At 45.3% G+C, this 13,591-nt stretch overlaps 1 protein-coding gene across 1 annotated transcript in view; it reads left to right on the plus strand.

The window, feature by feature from the left end:
* The first annotated feature begins 5,089 nt into the window (after positions 1-5,089).
* LOC137439925 (sphingomyelin phosphodiesterase 4) overlaps positions 5,090-13,591 on the plus strand; it is a 67,341-nt gene continuing 58,839 nt past the window's right edge. The window contains 1 exon segment of the mRNA XM_078768010.1: positions 5,090-5,232. Coding sequence (XP_078624136.1) covers positions 5,090-5,232 — 143 coding nt within the window.

Raw genomic sequence — 13,591 nt, forward strand, 5'->3', positions numbered from 1 at the left:
CTATAACTACTGACAAGCAAAACCAACACCATACACATAAAGGTTCTCACCAATTGTAGAATCATGTATCTCATTACCACTGCAATTACCAAAATACATGTACATACTGTAATACTGTTCATAATATATATTGGATTTGTTAACATGATTATGTAAGTTACTTGCTTACCTCTGCAGATCTTCAGACCATGGCAGAGCTCTTTCACCCACGGACAGTGATTTCCGTGGCAATCGTGGAATGCCCTGACCTTCACCGTTGTCATGTTGGATCTTTCCTCTGTAGAACAGCACAACTGCCATGGCATGAGTAGTGGATTTTCCGTCCAATGTAGCTTCATTCTGATCAAAATTATCTATAGCAGCGTCGACGATCGGATACTCATCGATGCAGCGTAGGTTTTGAAGAACTTTGGGGATGTAAATATCCTCCGAGGCAGTTTGATCAACAGCCACAGACGTGAGGAAACGTCTCACCTCATCATAGGACACACAGTGTCCTAATTCATGAAGCATGTCAATGAGATGCTTGCTTCCCAATTCATGATGCACCTGCAAGGCTAAACCAAGCGTTATTGTGGAGTACACTCGACGGCTCTGTGATATTATATTGTGACAAATGGCGATCGTCCTCAGGTTGTTCTTCATAACACCTTCATCACTACAGCTGGTTACATTCGTGTGTGATTTCTCACTGGTGCACCACTGAATAAAGTCGTAGAGTGTATTAGGAACGAATTCTGCACAGTGCTGAATATCTGTTTCCTCGACAGGTGCATACATATTTCCAACATGCTCGATATCAGCCATGTGCTTCCTCAGGATACCAGCTGCAGCATGCAAAGTATGCATTTCACTATCTATGGCTGATGGTACATCAGACGGGATGTCTTCATATTCTGGTTCATCAGTCATGCTCTGCAGAATCGTGGCTTTTCTCAGGGCATCACCTAAGGTCACAGAAGAAGAGCATATGATGTCAGTGTGGCCATCAAATGTTACACAGACGATTTGGTGACCATAATATTTAGTTAATCGCTTCTTCAACTTCCAAGTTTTATACTGTTCTGCATTCGTGGTACCCAGTGAAACCAAATATCCAACGTATTCATCTTTCAGGTGAACGAGGGGTGTCACTGTCTTCGTTTTGGAGAACACAGTTTGTTCCAGATAACATTTCAGTTCATCAAAAGCTTCATCATGTAAGTGCCCATTGTTTCCTCTCCTGATTTACGAATTGCAGCAGTGATGTTCCGTTCTGAAATATAGTGTGAATAGCATAACCTGTGGTACTTGGCATCATAGGCGAACAAATCTGGAAAGGCAAGCATGCGCATGTGTATTTTATTGTCTTGTCTTTTGTCAGCTGCTGCCAGAACTTTTTCTCTGGTGGACTGTCCAGTTCCTGTAGATACCGGTGTAAGCTTGTTTCTGGAAGTGTTGGATTTTCCACAAATGAAGCAGTTAGTCCTGATGTCAAACCCAGCTGTTTCATTTCTGCTGATTCTTGTGTGTTCTGTTGCCGCAGACGTGCATGGTTGCTGGTCACTCTCACTGGGGTTGGATGTGGAGATATTTGACTTGCTGGTATACTTGGCCCGACACGATTTGTGGAATGATACTTTCAAATCAAGACTCAATATGTCTTGTTGCAAAGGCCAGATACTTTCATAAACGTCATCTTTTTTGATTTGACTTGCTTTGAAGATTGCACTCAAACCATTAAATGTTGGGTTCTTTACAACTTCTTGCTTTTTAGGGTTGAGGGGTTTAAAGCATATGATGCAGTGGTCAGTGTCAATTTTACGACGCTTCACAACAGGTGGTTCCAGATCCATAATTGCAGATCAATTGTCAGCACAAGCATCTGAAATGAAATAATTAAAGATAAGTATATATCAGTAGTTTTAGAAAAAGGCAATCGAGCTCAAAATTGATTTTCTGCAACTGGATTTAAAATCATTCTTGTTTGGTTAATGCATATACATGTATTATAAATTAATTGATGTCGGTTACTTTTAGGGGGGGTGACATATGGTTTCGGTAATAACTCTATTAATTCAACTGATTTATCTTTATGAGTTATATTTCTAAAAAGGAGAATGATAGAGGGTTATTTTGATGTAATATGTAATACAACTCAAATACTTATGAAGAAATTAATTGTTTAGTTGATATTTATTGGTAAACCCGAAGCTGATTTATTGCGCAAAATTCCACTATTTTTGCCTGTAGGTCACACAAAAGCCTTTGTTACATCACAAATGGTTTTTACACATATATATGTCAGCATTCCGCACATTTTGGTACCAAATTTGTGTTTGTAGCACCAGTATTAACAAATATATGAGCCAATATGAGCCAGAATCTGTGGCGATTAAATCCATTTTTGCAGTCTGCAGTGGTACATATGTAAACGTGATTTTCAAAATGTTGTGCAATGATCTCAGGTTCACAACCATGATTTTCTAACTCCCCAAACATCCCTCTTCAAGAAAAAATAGGTTGTGACTTGTTCTACCGTGGGTAGGGGTTTCTCACATTTTAGGCCCCTTTTTAAATTTGGCCACTAGCCTAAATTGTTTCATATTCCCGCGTTTTGCTCAAACATAAAAAAACCCGCCCAACGTGGGCTCGAACCCACAACCCTGGGATGAGGAGCCCCATGTTCTACCGGGTTGTGAGGGGAGGCTAACAACAACTGTCTCGCCTAAGTTCGATTCCTGACGCAGCTGTAAAATGCCATCCTGGTGTTTCACAGGGAAGGTGATTCATAATTTGTTTGCGATTCCTCATGATGTGTTTGACATTCCTCAGAGGGACGTTAAGCCGGGTGTCCCGTCTCCCGACATTCGTTTGTGGACGTTAAATACCCCACGGTGTCCTTCGCGAAGAGTGGGCGAGCTATCGGGATTCAGGCGAGAGACGAGTTTGGGACACAATATTTTGAAGCAAACACAGAGTTGAGAATCGTGGTTGCAAGTTATAGCTGGGTCGGGATTCAGGCACAGACGAGACATGTTTGAAGTGAGCGTGCGGACATCGAGGTCATCGTGTCAGGCCTAGTTGGACCGTGAGTATGTCTATACCTGAAAGGGAATAAGGTTCACGAGCCTCTCGGAGATGTTTACGGCATATCCTTGAAGTTTCCACATGAGAGAGATGGATGCAAAAAACATGTTGGATCAGGAAAAATTATTTGGACCAATTGTTGGTGAAAACGGACACACACACACACACACACACACACACACACACACACACACACACACACACACACACACACACACACACACACGACGAAGTCGGTTCGGAATACTCAGCTTCAGCGGGGTGGAAATGAGCAGCTGCATATTTCACCATCCACAGGAAGGTTCTCTAACCGCACTTTTAAACCGGTTAAAACATTCACGTAAACCTTCGCACTTGTTTAAAGTTCACCTGTTGAAGTTCTAGAAGGTAACCGAGGTTGAAGTAAAGTATGGAACAGCAAAACAAAGCACCGAGAAAGACACACGTCCTCGCCATCTTGAAGCAAAGTTTCAAATGCGATAAAGAATCATCGCTCTGTGACGTCACACCCTCACAGTGACGCCCATTTGTGACATCACAATTAAGGGTTCTGTTGGCTGTCAGTTCGAATAATCGACATAAAAAAGGTATTTTATTTCGAGTACATTTGTTATCCCAATGATGATGATGAACGCTCATCATTTGTTTCCAAACATTTCCCATTATAATTATTGTGCTGTATGTTACAGTCGGATTCTGTTGTTTTAAAGTCGTCACCATGGTTACCAGTCATTTCAGAGCAGGTCAATCCCTCAGCCTATATAAATGACATCTTCATAACTGTCTATATTGTGGCGGCCCCGGGTTTCAGATCTAAGAAGAGGTGTTAGCCTCAGTTAACTTCAAACTTACAAGGCCTGAGGCAACCGACCATGAATAACTTTGTGGAAAGCAGATTGCGAATCAACCGCAGATGCCAACCAGTTAACCAGGTGCTTCAGTGTCTGCCGTCTAATACTGTTTACCTGAATGTCACGTCACTATTGGGCCGTGATACACGCTCTCGACTATGCAGCAAGGCGCTTTGATACATTACTAAAGGCGCTTTGATAATGAATACATTATGCATAGTTTGTGTGGGATTAGATATTCCTGTTTGTGATTTCAGTTATATTTACCTATTACGAAGGAACTTATTCCTTTTTGATTTGCATTACAAAGACTACATGATTTAATTTTTCGAACTATGTTAACCTGAAAGCAACTTTATACAACTTTAATTTTTATAAGGAACTTTTAAAACTTTTATAACTTTAACTTTAATTTTTAATTTTTTATAAACTTTATTGTAACCTTTGTGAAGTATATGAATAAATATAACCTTTTGAATGGTTAAAGGAAAAACAGCAAACTGTTGAATGTGAAGCTGTTATAAGATATACATGATCAGTTAGAACATGGTAACATCATGCCAAGGTGTACCCTACCTGATCCAGAGTGTGTTTGAGAGCAGATTCAGATATGGCTGAATGAAGAACAACCAGTTAACAGCTAAGAAATGAAGCGATGACTGCTTTAGAAAGAGAGCAAACAAAAAAATTTTTTTTTAGCAAGAGATGACATTACGTGTGGCATACACCCTCCCTTTGAAAAATGGCAAAGGCATCTTCCTCTGTAAGATTGGAAAGGATGTTCACCTTCACCAAGAAAATTTTGTGACCACTGGCCTGGGTCACATTGTAATGAGTGAGCGAAAGGCGATCACTTGCTCCTGTTCAGTGCCTGGAACATCAAACACATCAGCAATTGTTGGATGACAACATGCTACTTGCAACTTCTACTGGACGCTGTGACTTGATGTCATTGCTCCAACAACGGCCAGGGAATCAGCACGGAGTTGTAAGTGGATGGCCTTGCCTCTTTTTTCTCCACTGGGCTTCCATAATTCCGCTGGCTGTTCCTGGCATGGACCACGGACAACTTGAACACCACGGTCCTAACACCTCTATGGATGGACCTGTTATCTCGGGTCCACGTCCTGCCGGTCGACCAACATCACAACACTTGCTGCCAACTCACGATGAGTGAGGAGGCAGGTCAACGACAACTGGACGACAGCCTTGTTCAAGATCTGTTACGGCTCATGGCAAGAGTGGCAAGGATGCTACATGTGGAGCAGGGTCAGTTTGTGATATTGCCCACCTACCATCATAGCGGAAAAACGTATGTGGAATAGTGTAGGTGCTATGATGACACCAGAAGAAGGTGGTTCATACTTGAATTTCAACCATATAAGTGATCAGCTTTTTCAAACAGAAGTTCAGCATTCACTCTGCAACAAGCACCTTGGAATCAACATGGCTGAATGTTTCAGATGTTTTAACATGAAATCATGCTGATAGTATTACCAAGATAATGGTGAAATGAATAAAGCACATTACAGTAATAATCTTCATGATGGTCTGGAATTTTGTGCAGTTGTATAAGGTGAAGTTTGTTTGCAGAGACACTTGGGATGCTAACTGATGCAATAATGCAATAAACTGAACTGTTAAAAATTGGTGAATTCGACGAACAAGAGAACGCCTTCTGATGAGTAGATTCTTCAATGGAAATGGTGTATGCCTCAGGTAATGGAAAATTTTGATATCCAAATAGGTAAATTGAAGACCTTCTAATTGCCCTATGAAAAGGACAGAAAAAGGGAGGAGTGTAGAAGTAGGACTTCTACATGGATTAATTAATTAATACTATCTTCAATTCATTCCTGGCTTAATAATTAAGCTTGGTGTTGGCTTAGCGGTCATGGTGCCAGCTTAGGATCCTAGGAACCTGGGTTTGAATCCCGGTCGATCGCTGAATTAACGCCAGGGGGGTTGACTCAGCCTGTTCATCCTTCTGGGGTCGGCTAATTGAGTATCAGTTCACTGGTAATTCCCTGTTTGTCATAAAAGGCGACAAACAGGGTTGGCGGCAGGAAGGGCATCCGGCTGTAAAACATTGCTTCAAAAAGGGGACCAACAAAAACAACAACCACGGTGCCCGAAAAAGGCCAACCCCCGCGATGGCCTCTAAACGTGGTTTTTTTATTTTCTTTTATCTTGAATTAATTGTAGTTCTTGCAGGAAAATCACAGAAAGTTTGTATAAAATGTCTGAACCATTTCATCTCTTTATACATATGGAAAATGCATTCCTTGAACTGAATAATGAGTAATGCTGTATTGGGAATTGTGAGGTGGAAAGAACATGTGGTCGAACCGAATTCTTTTTCAGCAATGCTTGTATGAAATCAGATATACATTCGTCAGGCTGACAGAAATCCAAAGAGAGTACTGCAGTGAGAATCATGTTAACTATTATAAAGAAGTAATGTTTGCTCAGGGAGACCTGAAAGGAACTTTTTTCTACAAAACATCTGTGCGCAATTCTCTCAAAGCATACCTACGAGTTCTCATGGTTTGCAGGAGCAAAGCCAGATGGAACCATAATGTGTGCAAACCCCCATCTTTCCCTTGAGAGGGACTTCCAAGGACTTTTACATGCATAAAAGGAAGTCGGAAAGCTGGGAGTTGGAAGGATGACGGACGTGCTCTACCGTTATGCTGCGCAATTCTATGTTGTGACCAAGTGAACTCTGTTTTTTTTTTTTGTTTGTTTTTTTTGTATACAGAGTCGAGGCTTGTGAAAGAGCTAACATTTATCAAACAAACAAATCAAACAAAGAAGCAAACAAAGTATATAAAAAGGGGAGCGGTCGACAAGATGGGGAGAGAAGGGGAGGAAGCACACAAACACAACATTTGAGAGCAGGGACATCGGGAGATGTTTTTGGAGGGAGAGGGCCTGGGGGGAGGCAGGATAGGTATAAAACGCAAGGACACCAAGGACTTCCAGGAAAGAAGTCAAAAGTCACCTCAAAAAAGTGGTTTGGGGTGAAATTAGCGGGGGTAGAAAAGATCAAGGTATTGAATTGGGGAAGATAAGAGATGGTGGTGAACAGCCGTTTTAAAGACCTGGAGGGAGGAGTGGGATTGAAGAGAGTGAGGGAGTTTGTTCCAGAGGCGGGAGAAAAGAGGAATGAAGGAGTGAAGGTGAGCAGAGAGTCTTGATTTTGGCAGTTTAACCATAAGAGGGTTGCAGGCAGATCTTGTGCGACCTGCAGGAATATTTGGGGGACAGAGCCCAGAGAGCTGGGGGAGCAAGGCCGGAGAGGAGTCGGTAGAAGACGGAAAGACCACCAACCTGCCTGCGGTGATTAAGTGAAAGGCCCTCGGAGATAGCGTCATTGCGGGAGATTCCAATGATTCTGAACGCTTTGGTTTCAACAGCGTGAAGACGCGCTAGGTGTGAGGCAGGAGCACCAGCCCAGAGGGGAGAGCAGTACTCCATTGAGCTGCGGATGAAAGCCTTGTATGTGGTGAGGAGCTCAGGTGTGCCAAGGAAGGACTTCGCACGATGGAGGATGCCCAGTCGGCGACTGGCTTTGGAGGCCAGCTTGGAAATGTGGTTTTCCCAGGAAAGATCATGGCAGATAGTGAGACCCAAAAGCTTGAGTGACAAACTTCTTGGAGAGGATTATTCAGAAAGTAGATGGGAGGGTTGTCCAGTCAGTCTTTTCAGAGAGACATCGTAAGAGTGTGAGATTTGTCAGGATTGAAAGACATGTTCCACTTGTTTGCCCAGTCTGTGATTTTGTCCATGTCTGCAGAGAGTGAGGAGGCTGCAGACTGCCGATCTGAGGGATGAGGAATGGAGCGGCAGAGAGTGGAGTCATCAGCAAAGAGATAGAGAGGATTTTCAAGAGAGTCAGAGAGATCATTGATGAAGACCAGAAAAAGCACGGACCCAGAACACCGCCTTGGGGAACTCCAGCCTGAACAGGAAGAGGAGATGAGAGAAACCCATTCAGGGCCACACGTTGACTACGACTAGAGAGGAAGTCCGCCAGCCATGCGTGGAGATTTCCATGGATACCAAAGGAGGAGTGTTTGGTGAGCAGAGCGGGGTGCCAGACCGTATCGAAGGCACGTGATATGTCGAGGGAGACAGCTCTAATTTCCTGTTTGGCATTGAGGACCTCCATCCATTGTTGAGACAGCAGAAGCAGCATGTCCAGAGTAAAGTCCAAGCAGCATGTCCAAGATCTGCCAGCCACCCTCTGATGGTTAAACTGCCGAAATCTCGGGTCTCTGCTCACCTTCACTCTTTCATTCCTCTTTTCTCCCGCCTCTGGAACAAACTCCCACACTCACTTCAATCACACTCCTCCCTCCAGGTCTTCAAAACAGCTGTTCACCACCATCTCTTATCTTCCCCCATCCAAAACCTTGAGCTTTTCTACCCCCACTAATTCACCCCAGATCCACCTTGTTTGAAATTCCAACTTCTTTCCTGGAAGTCTTGGCAGTGTCCATATGTTTTATACCTCTCCCACCCCCACCCCCCTTCCCATGCCTCCCCCCCAAAGCCCTCTCCCTCCCACAGTTCTCTCGATGTCTCCATGTCTCTCGGTCCCTGCTCTCAAATGTTGTGTTTGTGTCCTTCCCCCTCTCTCCCCATCTTGTCTACCGCTGCCGATGTTATTTGTTTTGTGTGTCTGTTTGTCTTTCTGTGTGATTAATGTTCGCTCTTTCACGAGCCTCGATCTTGTATACAAAAAAGAAAAAAAGAAAAAAAAAAAAAAAGTGACCTGGTCTGAAACCAAATTGATGATCAGAGATCAAGCCATTGGAGAAGAGGAAAGATTTTATATCCGAAGCAATGATGGATTCCATGACTTTGCTGATAATTGGGAGAAGGCTGATTGGTCTGTAGTTGCTAGGATCTGTTTTTGCACCTTTTTTGTGCAAAGCGGTGATGTTGGCTGATTTCCAAGCAGATGGCAGTTGACCTTGAGCAAAAGAGAGGGTGAAGAGAACAGAGAGAGGGAGTGAAAGAGCTGAAGAACAGGATTTTAGGACCCGTGGGCTGATGCCGTCAGGTCCAGTTGCAGAATCAGAGTCGAGGGTTGACAGAAACTTTTCCACCTTGTCAGGAGGAAAGGGCATGGAGTCCAGGAGCAGCTGGGTACGACTGGGTATGGTGGGTACAGAGAGGGATGGGTTTGGGACACAAGATTTAGAGGCAAACACAGAGTTGAGGCATTCAGCTTTTTCACGTGCGGAGTCAGCTGTGTAGCCATTTGAGGTAAGGGAGGGGATGGAGGGGGAACAAACACCAGAAACAGATTTGACCAGACGCCACCAGGATTTGAAAGAAGGAGACAGATAAGAGAGTTCGGTCTTGAGAACGGAGAGATATTGTTTCCTGGCTCTCCTGAGGGTGGTCACACACTTGTTTCGGGCTTTGTGAAAGGAAATGAGATTTCCTTCCGTTGGATTTGCTTTCCAGGAGACGAAGGGAAGTTGTTTCTGGGCAACAGCCTCACCACAAGATTCCGTGTACCATGGACGGGAGGAAGGGTATGACAACTGAAGTCGAGATGGGATAAATCTGTGCATGTGAGAGAGCAATTTACTTTGGAAGAATTCCCAGGATGAGTTGATGTCAAAGGTGGTAGAGAAGGGAGACCAGTCCAGATGATTGATGGCTGCTTGAAGACTTTGCCAGTTGGCCTGAGTGAAATGCCAGACTCGTCGACGCTGAGCAGGCTCCCTGAGAATGGTCAGAGAGATGTCCACTTTAACAAGCACATGATCAGATGAGCCGATTGGAGCAGAAGAAGAGCAGCAGACATTTTCAGGGAAGTTAGTCATAACCAAGTCCAGAAGAGAAGATGCTCCGTTGACTGAGATCCGGGTCGGGAAATTGACAGATTGTGTCAGTCCCAGTGAGTCGCAGAAGTCCTTTGCTGAGGAGCCACGGCTGGTGAGAGAGGTACCCACACCCAGCCAACTGGCATGGTGACAATTGAAATCACCACATATGAGGAAGAGAGAGTTGGGATGAGTAGATAGAAGTTGGTCCATATTATCAGACAGCGAGATGTAGATGGAGTCATCACTGTTTGGTGGACGGTACAACACACATATGAACAAGAGGTGGGAGCGAAGGGGAAGCCGTAGCCAGAGGTATTCCTGGGGGTGAGGTGGAGAGAGTGCAGTGCAGGGCGAGTGAGGAAGAGAGTTTTTGATAAAGATAGCAACCCCACCTCCAGGACGAGGCTCAGGTCTATCATACCGGAGGAGGGAGTAACCTGGGAGAGATACCAAGGAATCAGAGACATCATGAAGGAGGAAAGTTTCTGTTAAGCAGATCACGTCTGGTTTGACAGAAGCAACCTGTATGGAGAGATCAGTTAAGTTTGAATGAAGGCCCCGGATGTTTGAGGTCCATAACGTTAATGAAGAGGAAGGGGGAGCATCGGATGCAGAACAGGGGGTAGGAGGGGTAGGGTAAGATGTGGAAGAGGTGGAAGAGGTAGGGAGAGCTGTTGAAGGTGTGTCAGAGATTTCAGAATAGCTCGGAGAAAGGGAAGGATGGGGTGGACAAAAGGTTTGATGTGACATATGGAAAATGGGGGACTTTCCACTTTTCCAAAATGCATTTTCCACTCTGTGACATTTTGTATGTAATCTGTGCTTATTAAACCGAGATTTATTCTTCCTAATGATACTTAATAAATTCTCCTAAAACCAACCGATTGGTGGACATTAATGAGACCAGCACACCTCTCTTCTTCCGCACCTCATCTCTCTCCAAATAATCCTTCTTTGACAAGTGCATGGTGCAAAGGAGTGGATGGGGGAAGATGGACCCCTTCACGAATACCCGGGGAGGGTAGTTTAAAGTTAGGTAGAGGGGTTTAGGTAAATTTATTGGATATTGACATCTGTGGTGCAGGGAGTAGCAAGTCGTTGCTTTGAGGGGTGCATAAGTGAGTGGAATGGCTGGGCGTGTGGGCTTAATTGGTAAGTATGGTTTTTGGGGAACTCCGCCACTGGTAGTCTGTCAGCCAGATGAGGCGGCCGGTAGGCTCTGGGAGCCAGTTAGTGTTCAGTTGTGTAGAGTTCAGCGGGGCCCGAGGATCCGAGGAGAGGACCCGGGTAGCCCAATGCCAGAGAGGGCATCACGGGGTGAGAGAGCCAGGAGGGCCTTCCCCAGGTTAGGGTAGTTGAGGAGCTAGGCAAGCTCGGGTGGTGACGTCAGTGGCGGAGGTGCGCAGGTAGGTAGACCTGCTGGTAGAGCCACACGACCCAGCCCCGAAATTGTGCGAGGGCACAGCAGGAAAAAATAGGGGAATGAGACCCCAAATTGGGAGGCAGCACTGTTGTGAAAAACCAGTCGGGTCCACAACTTTAGTCCATCTGGTGGTTTAATTCCATTAAGACCATGACATCATTCTGTAATACAGGAAATGCAATAGGAATAAGGTTTGGCATCACATGGGTCCATCCATAACATTCAATGCAAGCAAGCTTAATATTCTATGCAGGCATACCGTTAGCGAGTCCACTAGATGTAACATGTCACAGGAGAAGTCCCCCTGAGCACCGACTGCAGCGGGTCTTATAGCCGCGCCCCTAGCGGTGTCAGCGAGCAACGATCATCACCTGGGTTCAGCATTAGTACGAATACGATTTCACTACAACCACAGTATGGTCAATGGGAATTGGTTTTTAGAACCGCATAGTGTAAAGAGGCCAATTGGATTGGCAGGGCAAGACCCGGGGTAGTTTAAAGAGTTAATGTCAATTAGAGGATAGTTAGGATGAAATCTCTTCACACCATCCACATCCACTCACCAAGGTGACAGGACTCCACACCAGGTTTTTGCAAATATTTGGAATGAAAGACGCATCATGACGTGGGTGAGACATTGTGTGTGATTCCATCCCTTCCTTCTTGGGAGGGATTGGGAACGAATTTGGTTTAGGGGGAGATATGGGAGACGAGACGGTAGAGACGAATTTGTAAATTGTACATACGGGGAAGGGCAAGGGTAGTGTAGATTGACATGGGGGGGGGGGGGGGGGGGGTGACGAACGGCTAGGGACGAGCTTTCTCCGCTCGCTCTCCCGCACCCCTCATATTGCATTACCTTGTTATGACATGTACCCTTGCGCCCTTGCCCCCGCTAACCTCTGCTTGTCTTTCCTCCCCACCCATGGACCCATTACCTTTTGTTGAGGGGAGTGTGCAGGTGCCCTGAGCTGTGCGGCTGCACTCCTGCACTGCACCCTGCTGCCTGTCGCCTGCACCGGTACACCATTTGGACCACACGTTCTGTGGCCTGGCACCTTTGCTGGGCAGACAATCGCGGCAAACATTACCTTGCCCTGCGGACCACTGTCTTTTAAGTGCCCCCAATGCCATGCAGTCGGACCACCTAAGCTGGCCCTGCTGGCCAAAATAAAAAGCGGACACGGTTTGTGCCTTTTTATTAATAATCTTTGGTATGTCAGGACAAGAAGACTTTAACTTTGACGATGGCACACCGAAGAACATGAAGCAGGAAGACGTCGCAGCCCAGCAGCCAGCCAAGCACAAGGCATCATTCATTAATTTGAAGTGTTTTGGTGCATTTTGATGACTGTGCATTTTGGTGATGGTGCTTTTTGTGCATTTTTTTAATTTTTATGCATATGGTGTATGGTGTATTGGTGCAGTGCAATGCATTCGGTGTTTCTTCTTTTCAAAATCTCTCCTCTTTCCCACAAAAGACAGGTCCTGGGTTGTAGTATTGTAAATAATTAGTAGTCTTGTAAATAACATGCTCCCCACCGGCTTTATGTGTAGTTTGAAAATAATTCCGTAATTCGGTTAATTGTGGGCGTGAGTCAGTTAGTTAGTACACAACGCAGCAGGTGGGACATAATTAGTGTTTAAAACTGTCGCACCCAGGGTGTTAGGTTAAATGTAGAGGGAAACTACAACTAAGTGTTACACTAATTGTTGAAAAGTAGTCCTGACCCTGGTAGCAGAACCGGTCGGGCTCACTGGTATGTGGGTTCGGCTCGGGGACGAGCCTGGCGAAAGGAGGGGTGCAGTGTTGCGGTTCTGAAAGTGTACATATTTGATTAATAAAGGTTAAAGGTTCTGCCCCCATAGTTAGGCCACATGCAACACGTAGGTCACCTTAGAACGTTAGTTATTTCTTAGTATATGTGAGATAAGGCCATTTCCAATAGTTATCATCTGCGTTGTGTAAAACAAATAAGAGTAGGCCCTGTTCATTCTGCAGCCCTCCCTCCAATCGACTCCATTGCACACCATCCAGTCTGCACCCCATGCCCCCATTGCACCCATCTAGTCTGCACCCCATTGCCCCTCGCATTAGGATGCTCGCAGTTTGTTGCACCTTGCTTGCCAGTAGTGTTCGCTGCCCTCAGGATTTTGCTCAAACCAGCCCAAATGCCACGAGGTAAGGCCCGAAAATGGGGGCGGAGCGCGAGGTCGGGGGTGTGGCCACGTCAAGCAGACATCAAGGGCAGAGCCGGTAAGACCCCACCAGCCAATCAGGGCTGAGGCGACATCGCCTGACAGGGTGTGGCTAGAGGTTCGAGAGGGTTCGCTGGGCGTGGCAATAAAACCCTTTGCGCGAGGCCCCTACCTCAGTTATGAGAAGGGAGAGGACTGTC

The sequence above is a fragment of the Myxine glutinosa genome, chromosome 14 (assembly GCF_964187855.1).
Source record: "Myxine glutinosa chromosome 14, kmMyxGlut1.1, whole genome shotgun sequence".
NCBI classification, from domain to species: domain Eukaryota; kingdom Metazoa; phylum Chordata; class Myxini; order Myxiniformes; family Myxinidae; genus Myxine; species Myxine glutinosa.